This window comes from Sebastes fasciatus, chromosome 22 (genome assembly GCF_043250625.1).
Source record: "Sebastes fasciatus isolate fSebFas1 chromosome 22, fSebFas1.pri, whole genome shotgun sequence".
NCBI classification, from domain to species: Eukaryota; Metazoa; Chordata; class Actinopteri; order Perciformes; family Sebastidae; genus Sebastes; species Sebastes fasciatus.
The window spans coordinates 8,324,387-8,342,662 of record NC_133816.1 but is presented as its reverse complement, the minus strand read 5'-3'; the positions used below and the strand labels follow the sequence as shown (position 1 = coordinate 8,342,662).

At 41.4% G+C, this 18,276-nt stretch overlaps 2 protein-coding genes across 4 annotated transcripts in view; one reads left to right on the top strand and one right to left on the bottom strand.

Moving 5' to 3' along the window:
* Positions 1-11,646, top strand: part of LOC141760885 (uncharacterized) — a 12,163-nt gene extending 517 nt beyond the window's left edge. Inside the window, exons 2-9 of one of the 2 annotated variants that reach the window (XR_012592479.1) lie at positions 3,731-3,840; positions 4,093-4,177; positions 4,262-4,457; positions 6,182-7,257; positions 7,410-8,209; positions 10,013-10,216; positions 10,333-10,718; positions 10,924-11,646. Coding sequence is in view for 1 of the 2 variants with exons in the window: in XM_074623979.1 (XP_074480080.1) it covers positions 3,731-3,840; positions 4,093-4,177; positions 4,262-4,457; positions 6,182-7,257; positions 7,410-8,209; positions 10,013-10,216; positions 10,333-10,577 (2,716 nt within the window). In the remaining variant the exon portion in view is untranslated. Of the gene's footprint in view, positions 1-3,730; positions 3,841-4,092; positions 4,178-4,261; positions 4,458-6,181; positions 7,258-7,409; positions 8,210-10,012; positions 10,217-10,332 lie in introns of both variants that reach the window. The other variant, XM_074623979.1, reaches the window with a different exon arrangement.
* LOC141760887 (butyrophilin subfamily 2 member A2-like) lies at positions 11,644-17,759 on the bottom strand. 2 transcript variants are annotated; one of them, XM_074623981.1, is made up of 9 exons: positions 17,521-17,759; positions 17,291-17,350; positions 15,856-16,221; positions 15,458-15,742; positions 15,247-15,351; positions 15,141-15,176; positions 13,891-13,914; positions 13,759-13,803; positions 11,644-13,665 (listed from the first exon to the last, which is right to left on the bottom strand). In XM_074623981.1, exons 1-9 carry the CDS (start codon positions 17,522-17,524, stop codon positions 13,043-13,045), a joined length of 1,548 nt encoding a protein of 515 aa, XP_074480082.1. In that variant the 5' UTR covers positions 17,525-17,759; the 3' UTR covers positions 11,644-13,042. The 2 variants fall into 2 exon arrangements, with proteins under 2 accessions (XP_074480082.1, XP_074480084.1); XM_074623983.1 differs by having other exon boundaries at positions 15,253-15,351; positions 17,521-17,758.
* Positions 17,760-18,276: the final 517 nt, after the last annotated feature.

Below are 18,276 nucleotides of genomic sequence, written 5' to 3'. Positions count from 1 at the left end.
GGAGAAAACGGAGCACGGGAACGGGGTTTTCTACCGTTTATTGTTGCAGCTGTTGAGCCCAGTGAGGTCTCGTCGTCTCCTAGCAGCCTCAGCTCTTATTTCATCACCAGTCCTTTTATATTTAGTGATGTTTTGACGGGACATACAACGCTAGCTGCTGGAAGCTAACAGGCTAGCTGTGGGTTAGCATTGATGTTAGCATGCAGGAATCATCATCAGCTAGCTGTGTGTGTGTGTGTGTGTGTGTGTGTCTGTGTGTGTGTGTCTGTGTGTCTATAGCTGGGGCCAGATATCTGCTCTCTATTGTAGATAACCCACAGGTATTTATAGACATGCAACACAATATCCAACAAACCACCTTGTGCTCTTAACACTGCTTGCCTGCTCAGCTGGTGCAGATCATGACTTGTTTTGGCTTTGAGTAAACAAAGTTGCTGACCATGGCTAAAAAATGCATCCAAAAAACAGTTGACTGACACCAAAGCACCAGTGAGTTAGGGAGGCTTTGTTGTGCTCATCAGTTCTCTGTTAATGCATATATATATAATATATATATATATATACGGTCTGATGTGATTGCATGAATGGGTGGGGCTATTTCAATGTTTAGATTAAATAATCTATGATAACCAAGATAGCTGATAAATCAGTTCCCACACTAGCTTCCTGTGTACAGTAGATATTTCTCAATCATGGTAATCACCACATCAAATCAGGAACTGACTCACAACTTGGATTGCTGCAAAACTTGCTTGATGTGATACTAAAATACATAAATTATGGCATGTAAAGCCAAGGATTGTGGTCAGGCTACAATCATATTGTCCACAAAATGCATTTTTAAATGGGCTGTGAAGAGCTGACACCTGTGTGCAGTCTTCACTTGAACAAAAAGACATATATCTAATTAGTGCAGAAATGAGTGGGGCTATTTCAATGTTTAGATTAATGATCTAGGATAACCAAGATAGCTGATAAATCAGCTCCCACACTAGCTTCCTGTGTACAGTAGATTTCTCAATAATTGTGATATGGGACTGATGCACACCTGGATTGCAGCGAAACTTGCTTGATGTGGTACTAAAATATATAAATTATAAGCAAGTAAAGCCAAGGATTGTGGTCAGGCTGCAATCATTATATTGTCCACATTTTAAATGGGCTGTGATGAGCTGACACCTGTGTGCAGTCTTCACTTAAACAAAAAGACATATATCTAATTAGTGCAGAAATGGGTGGGGCTATTTCAATGTTTACATTAAACATATATGATAACCAAGATAGCTGATAAATCAGTTCCCACACTAGCTTCTTGTGTACAGTAGATATTTCTCAATCATGGTGATCACCAAGTCAAATCAGGAACTGATTCACAACCTGGATTGCAGCGAAACTTGCTTGATGTTGTACTAAAATATAAAAAATTATAGGCGAGTAAAGCCAAGGATTGTGGTCAGGCTGCAATCATTATATAGTCCACAAAATGCATTTTTAAATTGGCTGTGATGAGCTGACACCTGTGTGCAGTCTTCACTTGGACAAAAAGACATATATCTAATTAGTGCAGAAATGGGTGGGGCTATTTCAATGTTTAGATTAAAAAATCTATGATAACCAAGATAGCTGATAAATCAGCTCCCACACTAGCTTCCTGTGTACAGTAAGATATGTGTTTCTCAGTCATGGTGATCAGGGTCTGAAATTAAGTTTTTTCCTCACCTGCTACTTTGGCAGGTCACTGAAACATTAGATGTGTTTAGACAGTAGGAATATGGAATGTTTCATGTATCCTTAAAGCTAGAGTTGGTAATCTTCAGAAAAATGTTTTGTTATATTTGTTGAAATTATCATTACACCCCCAACAGCAATCAATAAATCAAATGCTCTGACAAAAAAAATAAAAGAATCTGGTATCTCTAGCTGTCGCCGGACTGTAAGCCAGTCCAATCATTTTATTCGGCTCGAATATTTTTGATATAATATTTCTTAATATAAGCAAAAGCTATCTGCCATGGTGGCAAGTGACCAGAAATTTTAACCTACCACAGCCAAAACTTACCCTGTATTTGACAGGTGCTAATTTCATTCCCTGATCATGGTGATCACCACGTCAAATCAGGGACTGATTCACAACCTGGATTGCAGCGAAATTTTGCTTGATGTGGTACTAAAATATATAAATTATGGCAAGTAAAGCCAGGGATTGTGGTCAGGCTGCAATCATTATATTGTCCACATTTTAAATGGGCTGTGATGAGCTGACACCCGTGTGCAGTCTTCACTTGAACAAAAGACATAATATCTAATTACTGAAGAAATAATGGTTGATAGAAATTATATACCATCGACAATTTTTATATCAGTACTCGTTGGAGTCAATTTTTAAGGAGAAATATCAAAGACTTTCAGTTTCCAGCTTTTTTCTGTTTTGCATAATTGTTGTTTGTTGATTTGGCAATACAAGCAATTTAACAATGTCTCTCTCAGCTCTTGGAATTTGTGATGGGTATTTTATCACATTATTTTCAGACATTTTATAGGATATACGATGAATAGATTAATGGTAAAAATTTAGGGATGCACCGATGCCGGATATGGGGCTGTATCGGGTATCGGTGACAATGGGGCCGATCTGTTAAATTCAATTCTATGTTTATATACAGAAATTTTAATTCCTGTTTAAGTTTTAACCAATTTGTTGCTGCATTAAAAAGGTTTACACTTTAATTGTAATTCCTGTTAATTTTGAAGATTTGTTTTAAAAAGTTGCTGTTGTACAATTTATTATTTTAATAATAAATAACAATTCAATAAATTCATATCTGTGCATTTATTTGTTACATTTAGTTTTACAGAGTTAGGAAAGCAATGCTTTAAGTCAAACCTGATGTTATCTTACACATATAAGAATGATCCCAGTCACTTCTACACAGTGAGGCTTATTAGTTAAACGCTGGTATCGGATCGGTACTCGGTATCAGCTGATGGCCAAAACCCAGGTATCGCTATCGGTATCGGGACTGAAAAAGTCGGATCGATGCATCCCTAGAGTAAATTATCAATGAAAGATATCAAACATTTAACGTTTCCCGCTTTTCAAATATGGGGATTTTCAGCTTTTCTCTGTTTTGCATAATTGTAAAAGGCATATTTTGGGGTTTGGGTTTAAAAATGTCTCTATTGGCTCTTGGAAATTGTGATGGGTATTTTTAACACTATTTTCTGACATTTTATAGGCTAAACGATAAATAGATTAATGGTAAAATTAATCAACAGAATGATCAATAATGAAACTAATGAACAGAGGCAAAATTAAAAGCTTAAATGTCGTTGATATGTCTCTTACTTCATCTTTTATACATATTTTCAGGGGTCTGCTTTTCTTCTACTATACTCCCCAACCTGCAATATACTGTATATAGGATGTGCAGAGATCTGCTTGTTTTGATTGCTTGTCGAATCAAAGACATTACATGTTTTCTTGTGGAAGAACACCACTGCTGCCACCATCACTAGTTAAGTAGTTCATAGCCTTATTGTTGTTGTACATGAGTCACCCACCTAAGAGAAATGTTACGTGAACAGATTCAATTACCGCTTTGCTACAGGTATCACATGCTCTGCTCATTTCGGCTGCCCTCCGTTCGAATATTTACAGGCGGAAAGTCTTGAGCGCTGCTTTGTCTGAACGCTTCATTATGCTAAATGAAGCCCCGGTTTGTTTTTACAGGCGAGTGTGTGGGAGAAAAAGGAAGGGGACACCTGTGAAGGTGTGTGACCGAGCGTATGTAACAGAAGATGAGGAGGAGGAGAGCATGTCAGAACACAGCTACAGCCCTGGTATATATACAAGCACACACGCACACACACACACACACACACACACACACACACACACACACACATACATTTTGCCACCTGCTGTTTGTGTTTTTATCCACCCTGGTGCTTATGGAAAACAAGTGTACCACGATGTAATTAGCAGTGTATTGTAGTGAGGAGAGCCACCTTCCATGTTTCAAACATAAGGTGGTGTGGTTTGTGATGAAGCAGTTAAGATGTGCCAGGTTTAAACAGTCCACTCTGTCCCAGGCGATGGCCAGTACCCAGAGGGTTCAGAAGACCGCCTCCCTCCACCTGGCAGTCCCTACTACCTGCCCGATCCCACTCAGCTCTGGTAAGGAGGACCCTCGCCGTGTGCTCAGATGCTCTCTTTAGGTTGGGGATCCACGTTGCTAATTTCACTTTTATGTTTTTCCAGTGTGCCAGAGTTGGGGGAGGAGGGAGCGAGCGGTGTTCGAGGACCTGTCCTCTTCCATCCGCCGCCCAACTGCCGGATTCGAGAAGTCCACTGTGGGACCCAGGTGCGGCTGGTTGTCATAGCAATCCGAGACATCGCCAAAGGGGAGGAGATCACAGTGGACTACAGCCTGACGGACTGGGGCGAGAATGCAATGGTGAGCTACTTATGTATTTTTCTGAGTGTCAACAAATCCCATGAAAAGACCAAAACCAACAATGAATTGATCCTACTAACAAGTGTGTGTATGCCGCCAAAGCCTGATGTAGCTTATTCCTCCGTGCCATAGAGCCTAATTGGTGTCCAGAAACTATTAAAAACACATCAATGAGCCACACAGTGGCACTGGATGACGTGTTTCTTCATTACCATAAACATAAACACAAATACTCACACACATTGTCCCTAATAAATGCGCTGTTCTCATGAAACTATATATTTAGTAGAGATGTGTACTATTTACACCTGAACTTGCAGTATCGGCCGATACCGAGTACTGATCTGATACCAGTGTGATAAAAAAATATATATATATTATTATGATTATGATTTAACAGCTGTTTACTACTGTCCATGTATGGATGTGACATGGTTACTATCTTTGTTGTATGGCCTGGCTCAGGATAAACCCTTTGTAATACATGAACAAATACATACAGAGAATGAATGCAATAGAACTTTCTTTTATTATTCAGTTTGTCAGTTACAAAGAACATAAATAAATGAAGCTAGGAATAAATAAAAATTCAGTATTCTCGTAGCTGTCTCTTCTCAAACACTCTACGAGGGCACTGCCACCCCTCGAAACGGAAGACTTATGTACTGCATATATCGCCATTTTACTTGTTGGATTTTCCACTGTGAAATATTGCCGACATTTTCCTCGCTCTGACTACCGTTACACTCTCCACTAGCACCGCATTGTTGTTGTTTGCTATCGTCACGTGACAAACTACCTGCAATCAGTTCTTCTTCGCTGCTCTAAAACAGTAGTTGCCAGTGGCAGCCATGATACATCCAGGGCGACAGCACAGTGAAAGCTACTGTTTTGGAGCGGCGAAGAAGAATTGATTTCCGGTTAAACAAGTTGATTTTGTTCTGGGTTAATAAATTACGTTATCGGATCGGTACATAGGGGGCAGCTGTAGCTAAGTGGGTAGAGCGAATTGTCCTTTTAACCACAAGGTTGGCAGTTTGATCCCCGGCTCCTACTGTCTGCATGTTGAAGTGTCCTTGAGCGAGATACTGAACCCCAAGTTGCTCCCCAGGCGCTTTACAGCAGCCCCCTGCTCCTAATGCTTAGGAAGGGTTAAATGCAGAGGTCAAATTTCATGTATGTACTTGTATGTATATGACGAATATAATAAAGTTTTAGTTTTTTTTAGACTGGCGTACTTGTGGATACCGAATTTTGGGCAGTGTTGGACACATTTCCGATACTGGTATCGTTATTAAAACAACTCTAATTGGGTTTTTTTAAGTTATTATTTTGTGCCTTTATTGGATAACGATGGTAGAGATCACGGAAAACAAGGGAGAGAGAGACGCATCAAAGATCCTTGTCCAGACTCGGACAGGGGACATGAAGATCCGTGGTCAGCGTCTAAATCCCTAAACCATGGGGGGCATTCCTTTTTTTTTTTTTTTTTTTTAGATTTCTGTCTTTCATAGGAATGAAAGGGCTTTGGGCTGAGAGCCACAGACAGGGTAGGGAAGTCAGAGTATTGTGAAACGGAACAAGCTGTTGTTTTTTTGTTGATTTGTTGGCAATATGAGAACAATTTTAATTGCAACTTTAAATGTGATAAGAATGTAGATCCTGTGATAAAGCTACATGTTGAGCTAACATGGTTTGTTTTAATTTTAAATCTGTCTAACTAGGAGGAAGAGGCCGGCCCCCACCCGCTGTCCCTCTCTGTTTCCGACTACCTTACCCCCTCCTGGTCATTATCCCCCTCATCCTCCCCACTCACCCACTCTGAGCCCAGTGACTCAGACCGCGAGGAGGACGAAGAGGAGGAAGACGACGACGATGACGACGACGACGAAGAAGAGGAACTTGAGGAGATAAGGGGCCGGATGCTTCGCCGCCGCAAGAAGCGCAAGCTGCCCGCGGCCGCTGTCGATACGAAGAAGAAGAGCTCGCCCACCTCCTCCAGAGGACCTGGTCGCCCCTGCTCATCCTTTTCCCACCCGGCACCTGTCGCAACCCCCGCCAGATCCCAGCCCCCAGTCAGCGCCCTGACACCCCCGACCACCAACATCAACAACAATATTAACATAAACATTGGCAGCTCCAGCGACGCCACAGTGAGCCGGCGGCAGCACTGCCCGTACTGCGGCCGCCACTATCGCTCTCTGGCGCGCCACCTGGAGAAGCACCACGCCAACCAGCCAGACGTCAGGACAGCCATGGAGCTGGCACACATGCACAGCTCTTCAAATGGCAGCGTCTCACACCCTCACCCCTCATCGTCCTCCACCTCCACCTCCGCCTCCGCCACTCACAGCCATTCCTTCGCTGTCCCTCAGCCCTCGGCCTCCAACCCCGCTCCCCCCCCCCTCTTCTCCAGGGAGAGGGAATCGCCAGCTACGCGCTCAAGCACAGGCGGCGTCTCGTTCTCCCTCTCGCTTACGCCGCCGCCTTCCACTCAGCCTGCAGCCGCCAAGAAGGGGCCTAGCTTACCACTGCCCGGCACAAAACGTCCCGCATCCTCGATGGCGTCACGAGTTAAGAGTCCATCACCACCTCCCCCAACGACTCCCAGAAGGGGTCGGAGGATGAAGAGAGAAAAGCACGAAGAGCCGCAAAAGGTGGAGGTGGAGAGCTCAAAAAGTCAAGAGGAGCTGGTTCCACCTCCTACTCCAGAGCCAGACGTAGATCCAGATGAAGATCTAGAGCTGAGTGGAGACGGAGAAGAAGACGCACCAGAAGAGAAGAATGGAGAGATTGTAAGGTGTGGTTGGTTATTGTCTTTTTCATTGCACTGTTGTCTCTGAAACACTTTTTGTTGTCTTATTACCAATTAGATATTTATTGTTTTGGGTTTTGCTTTGTGGTTTCAACTGCTATTTTAAAGGCATTTTTTCCTCTCTCTTTCATTTCCAGCACACAGAGACATCACATGTCTCCGCTGCTCTCTTCCCTCTCCTGTTTGGTCATCTACCTCCGCCGCCAGCAGCACTCCTCTTTCCTTTCTCTAACCCGTTCTCCACACTCTGCCGAGTCCTGGCGCCTTCTCTGCCACTCCAGCCTCTCCCTGCTCATCCTCTACAACCGCCACCGGGAATGTGAGGTGGCCAAGCTCACTATCCAGGACTACCGCAACCGTACCACCCCCCTGGCCAGCTCTAGCACCACCCCACCCATCGGCATGGAAGCCCTCCTGTCCCCCTTTGAGCGCCAGGTCCTCTGTAACCTTCCGCGGGCTAGTGTTCTGGGCAAGCGCGGTCGCATCCAGCCACTTATTCTCCCGCCACACTGCGAGTCCTGCTTGGACCTTCTCCTTCAAACCAGCCCCAATGTGGGCGTGGACCCAGAGAGCCCCTATGTCTTCTCCCGGCCCTACCACTCTCCCGCCACACCGCTACGGGGCACGGACCTTCTGAGAAACCTGGCACGATCCAGTGGGGCCAAGAATCCCGGTGCACTGACAGCAACACGTGTGCGGCGGCAGGTAGCAATACTAACTCAACTGCTACTATTAGAGGAGGAAGAGGGCCAGAGTGCAGCCACCAAACTGCTGGAGAGCTTCCTGGAGCGAGAGTACCACGTGACCCAGAACTGCTCAACTATCATACAGGATCCAGCACTGATGGGTCGTGTGGGTCGTGTTGTCCTTTATGGAGAGAGGGAGGGAGTGCTTTTCCGAGGGATGAGCCTGCAGCACATCTGCCTCGAGTTGGATGGTAAGGAGTTACATCACGCATTTTCTGTCTTTAAGGGAAAATACTGAACTCACTAAGGCCCATCAGTAGGTATTTCAGGCATGCAATGTTCAATTCAGTGCCGGTTCTGCTTCTAAGAACATTTTTAAGGTTGAACTCCCGCCATCTGTTTTGAATTACTAGTGCAGAGCCTGTTCAGAACGGGTGGGTGCTTGGCCTGTGGTGTTGCTGCTTTCTGGAGAACTATTTCACACTCGACACTGCACTTTCATGGGTCCTGAGCAATTCACCTGCTATGACATAGTGGCGTCACACACCCAAGTCGTGGCTACTCAGTCAGAAACACTGGTGAAATACACTCTTGTTCAGTGGGAAAAAACACACCCAAGACGCGGTTACTCACGGTCAGAAACACCAGTGAAATACACTTGGCGGAGGTAATTTCCAATCAGACTATTAGTTGCTTGCTTTGACATAACCACTGCGGTTATAAAGTAGAGCATTGATTTAATTAGCGGTGGTAATTTTGCTGGCAGCAATGTTATTAGTGTTATAAATAATTTGTTATTGCATTTTCTTCAATTCTACAGTTGTATAACTTAAGATTCAAATTACAATAATATATTTTTTTAAATATCTTTATAATATAAATATTGTCATTATCTTAGAAAGCGTTATGGTCTTTTTAAAATAAACAAACACTACACTAATACTTCAACACTGAACAAGTAATAGCATTCCAGGCATCTTTTTTTGTGTTATTTTTTTAGGACCTTTCTCAAGAATATATATTTAAGAAAAAACTGAAATGAAAACTGTTGAATGAGGCCCATTGTTATTGCTGTTAAGAGTGTTTCTGCAACAGAAGCCTTAGCAGCAGATATCTCAAAACCTGTTTACAATAAACCAGAACTGTGTGCATTGCTGAATACCACTAGGGGTGAGTAGGGAAACAACTTTCTTGTGTGTGAAAATGTTTTCTTTTCATTATTTTGTGTGTCAGTGTGTGATTTTGGTGAACTGACCCTTTAATTATTTTACGTGTTTGAGTGTATTAGCATTCGTGCTCACAGTTAACAACTGAACTGAATTGAATGTGGGACTGTGTGCTGGACTATTTCTTGGCCCGGAGCTGTGATTTCGTCAAGTGTGGTTGTCATCGTGAGGTCGCTAGGTAACCAGCGCAGACTCAAGGAAGTAACTGTGTCCAGGCCAGGAAATAGTCTGTATAAAATCAAACCAACCAAAATCGGTCCTTTTTAACCTTCGGTGTTTGCATGGATTAAGTAAAAAATATATAATGTGTTAATTAGTTGGCTTTATAGGCTTTGTAGGCTTTACCTTTTGTACAGAGCCAGGTTAGCTTTTCCTTTATATATGCTAAGCTAAGCTGTCGGCAGGAAAGCAAAAAGGCGTATTTACCAAAATATAGAAATATGCCTTTTAAGATGTGCCTTCCACATGTGAAGAAGACACATCTGGAAAAAATATTCTTTCCACTCCGTAACATATTCTGTATACCTGCACCTGCATTTAAGATGCACTACACTTACGGCTGGAATATTACAAATGTAAGACACCATTTAATGGCAGCACCATCACATTAAGGAAAAAACCTAGATCGTTTTTGAGTTGAAGAAACCTCCAGAAATGTTGTCTGCACAACATTTTCCAGCCAGATTTTACTAGTATGCAGTCATCATTTCATTAAGAAACATTTCAATAAGTAACAGCACTGCAGTTGATCCCTTTTCTTAAATATTAAGCTGTATGTTAGTCATTTGATCTGAGTTAACTACCCTCCATTTCATCTCTGTCCTACAGTATTGTCTGGCAACTCTGCAGACTCCTTCTCAGAAGATTCAGAGGCAGAGGAAGAAAAGGAAGAAGTTAAGGAGAAAGCTGAGGTGATGGTGAAGAAGAAGGGACCAGGGCGACCGCCACGGAAGAAGAGAGCACCCAATCCCTCTCCAGTCACCCCAACAATAGCCAATGTTCATAAGAGACGATGCATTCCACCCAAATCAGGTAACCATCGGCCAGTATCAGTCTAGGACTTCCCAAACTTCACTTAGAAATGTGATCCTATGCATTCTATTTCCATTAATTTACACTTTGTTACACCTCCCCCCTCTATCTCACAGGGAAGCGTGGCGTGCTGAAGCGCCCCTGGTCAGAGGCCGAGCGTGTAGCAGTGGAGACTCACCTAAAGAGAAACCTTGTGGAGCTGCGAGTCCCCGCGAAGGCGGACTGCGAGCGCTGCCTCGAACTCTGCCCCCTGCTGGTGAGCAACCAGCGAGACTGGAGGGCCATCAAGTTTTACGTCCACAACCGCATCCAGCTGCTGAAGAAGCAGGGGAGGAGGGAAAGCGCTGCTGCGGTCTGCTAGGGCAAAACACAAGACACGGCAGAGGACACATACCATAATGTATAAACCACCAGCAATCACAACGAAGGGAAAGGTGGAGTGCTTTCTTTTCTTTTTCGGTGCAGTACCTGAAGTTGCCCAGTCTCATCACCCCGGTCATAAGTGAGTAGTGTAATAAAACTGACTAAACTAAGAAAACAGATGCTCCAGTTTAGGATCATTCAGTGTTGGGGACGCCCAGTGTCTGTTCCAGATGTTCTTTTTAAGCGGTTGGACAAGATGTACGTGAAAGTGTGAATACGAGTTCAAACACGTTTTCTTTTTTTAAAGATTTATTTTTTATGTCATCCTTACTTTTATGAAATAGTTGACAGTGGAGAGCAGCAGGAGATATAAGAGGGAGAGAGAAGTGGACATGCAACAAATGTCCCTGGAATAACGCCAGTCCACAAGGTTGGTATGTGCTTTAGACCACCAGGACACTTTACAGCGAATAGTCCTTGGTCTGCTTCCACTGAAGGCTGATGACCAAACATGAATGTGTAAAGCTTTGGAAGAAGAAACCAACGGTTCTGATCTTTAAAAAACATCCCCACAAGTAGACTATCTATGTACGTATGTATGAACTTGTATAGTTACTGTTTGATATTGACTGACATTGCGCCCCCCAACCCACGGCGCCCAACTGACGAGCGTATTAATAAGTATTCCTCAAAGTCTTGGACCGTGATGCACCTGTGAAGTGGTTCTTGCATACCTCTTCTACCATGGTCATAGTCGAGACTGTTCTGTATCAAGGCACGCCTACTTGAATTTAACGCGTATCAGAATTTAAAAAAAATATATTTCAGAATCAACCTATGGTCTTATCCACAATGTAAATACTTCCTAATCTATGGAAAAATATACAGTAGTGATGGCAAAGTTAGTATTGTGTTATTGTGTATATACTGTGTAAATACTACCTGTACTTATTAAAGTGTATGACATTTTGCTGTGTTTTCTTAAACTGGATTGTAAAGTGAGTTTTACATTGTGGATGCAGAGTGAAACAAAGAAAATAGAAGTAACAAATAAACACAAGAACCCATATTGATTGAGTTTATTCAGTCACAAAGAGTACACACGTTACAAAATGATTTTAACATCTGGCATTTCAAAGTACAGCTGCCTGTATGCATTTGCGCACAAAGTATGTACCACTTTAATCAGTAATCATGATTATTGTTCCATTTTATGTCAGTTTGTAACCACCTGGTTCACCACTGTCAGTGCTATCTTCACAGATCCCTCCTAGCGTCTCTGTCCACCTCTCTCCTCGTCCTTTCTCCCCCCCTCCCTTTTCTTTCAATGAACCTATGGTGACGAAGAGGAGCAGCAAAGACACAACGCCCCTTTTCCAGAGTCTCATCCAAATCCACTCCCTCCTGGTTCAACCAATCCACCTGACTGTGCCACTCCACTCTCGCCCTCCCCAGGTGACATCATCAGACACCGAGTTGTGTTTTAATCAAGTCAAAAGACCAGCACCATTTATGTCTTTTCTTAGTCCTACTCAGGTTGTAACCTGCCGTGTCCTGAATAAGCACAAGTCCACTTACGGTCCCTTTTGCAAGACCAATAAGATAAAAAGTTGTAGTCCCACACCATTTAGAACTTAAATAATAACCTCTGTAATATTTTAGTTTGTAGTGTGTGTTTACGGAATGGTAACGAGCAAAAGACAAGAAAATATCAAGTTGTGAATCACCTAAATAACTAAATTTCACAGCATCACAATATACATGTAAATTAAAGTGTACCAAAAATGTACTTAAATTCCAAAAAGCCGAGTCACAATATTGGCTATTTCAAAAGCAGTACCTGAGCATAAACAATGATAACTTTATGAATTATTCTAATAAGTATAAATGAAATTAATATAAATGTCTGTGTATTTACTAATAGGGTATAAATGCACAGTAGCATAAATGGAAAATATTCACACACAAAAAAAAAATCTAACTTTACAGACGGTGGACATAACAACAGAAACACTTTGCTATAGAAAAGGAAATGCTGTTATTTTTTGATACCACAAGACGAGAATGGTATCAATCTCCTCATCTGACTCTGCAAGAAATCAAATAGCCTACGGGTATTTCCCAAAAAGTAAAAAAAAATTCATTTAACTATATTTACTGAACAATGGCACAAACTCAAAATTGGCTATTGAGTCGAAATGTCATTTCTTGAAGCTTCAACAACCACAAATAAATCATGCTGTTTTGTCCATCCCATGCAGAATTGGTTTGGAGTTTGAGCCAATATGACTATTGACATTTCAGCTTCAATAAGACTTGTTTAACATTTCAGTCACTCAACAGATTTACCTAAACTAAATTTAACCATAAAGAAAAGACAACACTTTATCTTGGTTCAAATCATTTTTTGTGTCCTCTTTTCAAGTTAGGATACAAGTACAGGGCTAAAACATAAATCAGATCCTATTTGTTTTCATCTTGCTCCCTTACAGCAGTTGGTATTGATTCAGATTGAGATTCAGACTCTTGTGCCGTTGAATCTACAGAGTTCCCCGTGCCACTAGCCTGACCCTGCAATATCTCCATAGCTGCTCTGTCACCTTTACCAGGGTTGAACAATGGAAAAATGACACCTGTGAAGTTAGTTGTTAAAGTGCCAATGAGACTCTTATCTTCCACATTGTAAAAGGAAAGTTCTCCGCTGTCGTAATTCAAATACACGCCAACCGTCTGCGGTCGGGAAAAGACGGGCAGTAAAACATTTGGTTCTGTGCTGAACTGAAGGCTGTCAGGGGAAGAGGACAGGAACCAGAAACCATTAGATTTAGTTGGATAAAAATCTAACTCGTCAGGGATGACAGCTGCACTAGTAACTCCTACCCACCAGGACTGTTTGAGATCTACTACATCTGTTTTCCCCAAAGAAACCTCCCAGTAGTGTTGTCCAGAGGAGAAGCCAGGTGTTCCTTTGATGGCTGTGAGACAGGTAACTTTAGCTCCATCAGGAAAATCACACTGGGCGTCTCTCAGTTTACCATCCTTAATTTTGAGATATGGATTTCCCTTCTGGTCAAGTGTAACGTTGGCTGAAAATTGAAAACAACATTAGGGTGAAATCAGAAAAAATCTGATTGGAGAAACACGTTATTGTTATTTACAATAGATTCTTAAGTGATTACCATAAATCTGGCTATCTTTTGATAGATGCGCTGGCTGGATCACTCCTGTAACAGAGAATAATAGGTACAATCATCATTACAGAATCAATGTCAATGTGTTTTGCTTTTACTTTATGAACAGTGACCTCTTACCTTTTGGTAAAAGTGGTTGATTCTCTAGGGAAGAAAATACAAACATTGTTAACCCATGGGTTCTGTTATTTTTCAGTACACTGATTTTACACTTGAAGTTCAGTTTCCTTGTCATGTGATGTACTACTCAGCCTGTGAAAACAGTTAAATATTGTCTTCTGTCTATGTTTTCAGGGCCGGAAGAGTCTAAAGGCCCAGACACACCAAGCCGACGTCAGAGAACTAACTGAAGGACGATTGCGTCGCAAGTTGCACTTGAACAAACCGCAAAGACTACAGCCGACGGCCAGTTGGCACGTACGTTCTGCGTTCTGTGTGAGAGGAAATAACTCTCCACACCAGCAGGCGGCAGTAGTGTGTATTTGTCATTCAAAAAGGGAAACCGGACGGCGGATGTACAAGCCGTTGTTATGATACGTACATGAAACAAAGCGTTGTTTGCCGTCTCACTCGCACTTCATTCCAGATGGTGAAAATATCAGTGTATTGGAACGATCAGATGAGATGAAGATGAAAAATGAGGAGAGCCTATTGGCAAGAATGTAGCGATACGATACGTATCATGATACAGGGGTTACGATTCAATATATTGTGATACTGTAAGCAAGACGATATATTGTGATTTTTAAAAAAATCTAATTTTATGAAAACTGTCATAGTAGAAAGAACACACCAGAAATACATTTTTAGAATAGGCAAAAATAACAAATTTTGTTGTTTTTGTCCCAAACTGCATGTGATTATCATAAAGTGGGCATGTCTGTAAAGGGGAGACTTCCTTCACATATCTCGAGGTGAAGGGACCCCTTTGAAAATGGCCATGACAGTTTTTCCTCAACAAAATTTAGCGTAAGTTTGGAGCGTTATTTAGCCTCCTTCGCAACAAGCTAGTATGACATGGTTGGTACCAATGGATTCTTTAGGTTTTCTTGTTTCATATTTAAGAGGTTAATTAAAAATCGATACAGTATCACAAAACATAATATTGCGATACTCATGTAATGATATTTTCTTAAACCCCTAAACCGAGAAACTAACCCATTGCATTTTGGTAAATGTAGGATCCACTGTTTTTGGAGCTTTACTCATAGTAGGTACTTTTTAAAATGTGTCTCTCACAAGTCCTTTACAGAAGTGCTAAATACTAAAATCTAATACTAAATCGCTGGAGTACCCATTTAATACACATATCATGAGGTTTCGCTGAAATGTATAAGTAATAAATAATGTGTATAATGTGAGACTCTTACCCTCAGCGTGGTCATTTCCTGATTCAGCTTTCTTCCCTGAAACAAAAGATTTTCAGGATTTCATATCATATATATATATATTTATAACATATCTCTAAAAACAAACATTTACATCTCTTCATGAAGTACAGCACTCCAAGTAACGCCACCACCATGGCTATAAGGAGCAGAGCAAAGGCCACCCATCCAGCTGGTGAGGATCCAGACGACTCTAAATGAAAAGCGAGAAATGTATTTTTATGTATTGTTCAAAGTGAAAAAGGAAATGCAGAAAATTCAATTGTTGCACACACGCAAATAATTTTCACGCTATTTACCAGGTTGAAGAGGGTTTTCCAGGCGCACTCTTGCCTCCTTTGTCTCTTCGCCAGAGACGCCTACTGAGCAGGAAACCTCAGTGGAGCTAGAGACGAGAAGCCAGCTGTGGACTGACCGAAGACCTGAAGAGCCATTGCTGTACTTCAGGCTTTTTGGGGTAAGAACCTGCTTTTGATCCGACCAACGCAGACTAGGCTCTGGGTACCACCCTTCAGATTCACAGCTCATATTCACCATGTTATCTTCTTTCCATACTGCTGACAGAAGAGGGGGGGCTCCGATTTCTAGGAAGGAAGGGGAGGATGGAAAACATTGAATGTAAAGACGAAAGGACAGCTTTTAAAAAAAAAAATCCTCCCTTAGTTTTGTGTGTTTTCGCCACTTTCACGATACTCACCCGTCACGATGACACTGACACTTGCCCTGTCGTAACCCTGCTCACTGCTGACGTAACAATTGTAATCTCCTGCATCCTCAATTGTGGCGTTGTCCAGCTTCAGGCTCACATCGCCTGCCGTCAGCCCACCAGACGCTGCGTCCTTTAAGCCAAACGAGACTCGGCCCGCGTACGAAGCTTCCTGGGATGCATTCTCAAACTGTTTTGCCCGGTAAAACATGATTGGGGTGCTGTAGCTCCCACGGTACCAAGACACCTCCAAAGACTCTGCACTTTGTGGTGGGTTGAGCCAGCATGGTAATGTGGTGGTGTGGCCAAGGCGCACTGAGACAGGGGAACTGACTAAAACCTCCAGGCTTCCTGAAACTGAAATGTTGTGAGTTAAAGTGGTAGTAGGCAGAATATTTTTGGCATCATTGAGCAAAAATTCCATAAAAACCTTTCAGCATATTGTAATTCAAGAAAACTAGATGTCTGCACCTCATCATGGCTCTGTTTTTAGGCTTTAAAAAAATCACAGGTCATGTCAGAGAGAGAGAGCGCTCCTATTGGATTGCATACAGTAACATACATGTAATGGATACCGGAGCCTACAGATGCACGTGATTTTTATTTTTATTTTTTAATTTTTTTTTTAAGATTACCTGTCTCATGCACTACTGTCAGGATATAGTGACCGTTTTATAAAAAATAACTTTTTTAATCATATTTGCTCCATTTCTACCTACTGCAATGTAATGTAGAATGTAATATAAGTTCATGTTTGTGTGATTTTCTCTAGTATTTGGTAAAAGTTAAGATAAGAGCAATTTAATACTGAAGTACTAAGTGAGGAAGCATTATTGCCTCCGTAATGCTCCATCTATTTATTACTTTTATAGTAGCCTATATACTACACAGTGGAGGCTGGTCCATAGAGGAAGAGGCGGTTGCTCTATTTTTGAGAGGCAAGATAGGACATAAAGACCTTTGCAGATTTGTCATTAATCATATCTTTAAAGACATTATTATGGGAAAATGTGGTGTTTGGTGTCTTCAAAACCTCAAAACAATATTTTCTTATAATACATTTGATATGTTTTCTTTTAATCTTTTATTCATAAATATAAATTTAACACCTAAATAATATATATTTTGTTATTTTCCTGAAGAATATGTGAAACCACTTTCTAATTTGACAAACAATCAAGACACTGACAAGACACTTAACATCTGTTTGTTTTATAATATTTTTGTCTAGTGTCATATACCCCTTAAGTGGAAAAATAAACGCAAATTTGAAATAAAAAAGTAACAATAATAGGTGAATAAATCTGAATAAACAGTGATCAGATTTATGGAAATGTAAGAATTGAGAGTAATACATTGTAAAATACAATTAAAAAAAACACACTAATAAAAACAGATGTTGGGCTTAGACACAACAGGGACTTACCTGGAGCAGCACTACACCGTGATGCACTAAGAGCAGCCACAAGGAACATCATCAGTGCACCTGTAAAATGGGAGTAAATTATGACAAAAGGCCATTTGAGTTACACACACAGGAACATCAGGTAATGCAAAGGTCTCCACACCTCTCCACAATTTAAAATCGGACTTAACAACAGAATAAAAGTCACATTTCGCAAATGATAAACCATGCAAATGAAGGTCTCGGCCTACCCATTGTGGTGTAACTCCAGGGCAAAATATCCTTCACCCACTGTATAGGATTATGCAGAAATTAGTACAGAATACACATTGAGATAAAGATTTGAAGTCAGCTTCTGCTTTTTAGTGCAATTTCTTCGTAGATCTGGAATTGTGAGAAGAAGAAAACGCAACACGCCTTGTCCTACAGATTTACTTTCACTTTTGAAATCTGTGTCGCATTCCCAGTGTGGAGAAGGTAACCCACAAATTTGCGAAATCCGATCTGAGATCTGCAAGAACTTGCTCTCGCGAGACTGGCTGCCCGACGACCTAGGTCAACGTCAACTAACCTCTCGCGAGAGCTTCCGCAATTTTCTGGTTCCCTTCTAGACACGACCGAGTGAGAGGGCGGAATCACTGCTCTGTCATTATGAGCACTTTTCGTTGCAGTAAATGCTCACTCATAAAATCTAGAAAGACAGTTTGTAGACTCTTTAAAGGCATGTACATCCTTCCACTTGTTTATTTGAGGTTTCACTTAAATACACCTTTCATGACAAAGTCAATAATCACATGAAATATAGAACACAAATAGAAACACATAGAATTGTGAAATAATGATCCATGATTAAAACTAAAAGCCTAAAATAATAATAAAGAGTATTACTGGAGTTTTTATTTAATTATTTGGCCTATAGAAAATTTAATTTAAAAAAATGGCCTTTGAAATGCCATGTTCCCCTCAGCATTAATTGTACTGTCACTTTGATGAGCTTCTGACTTCTC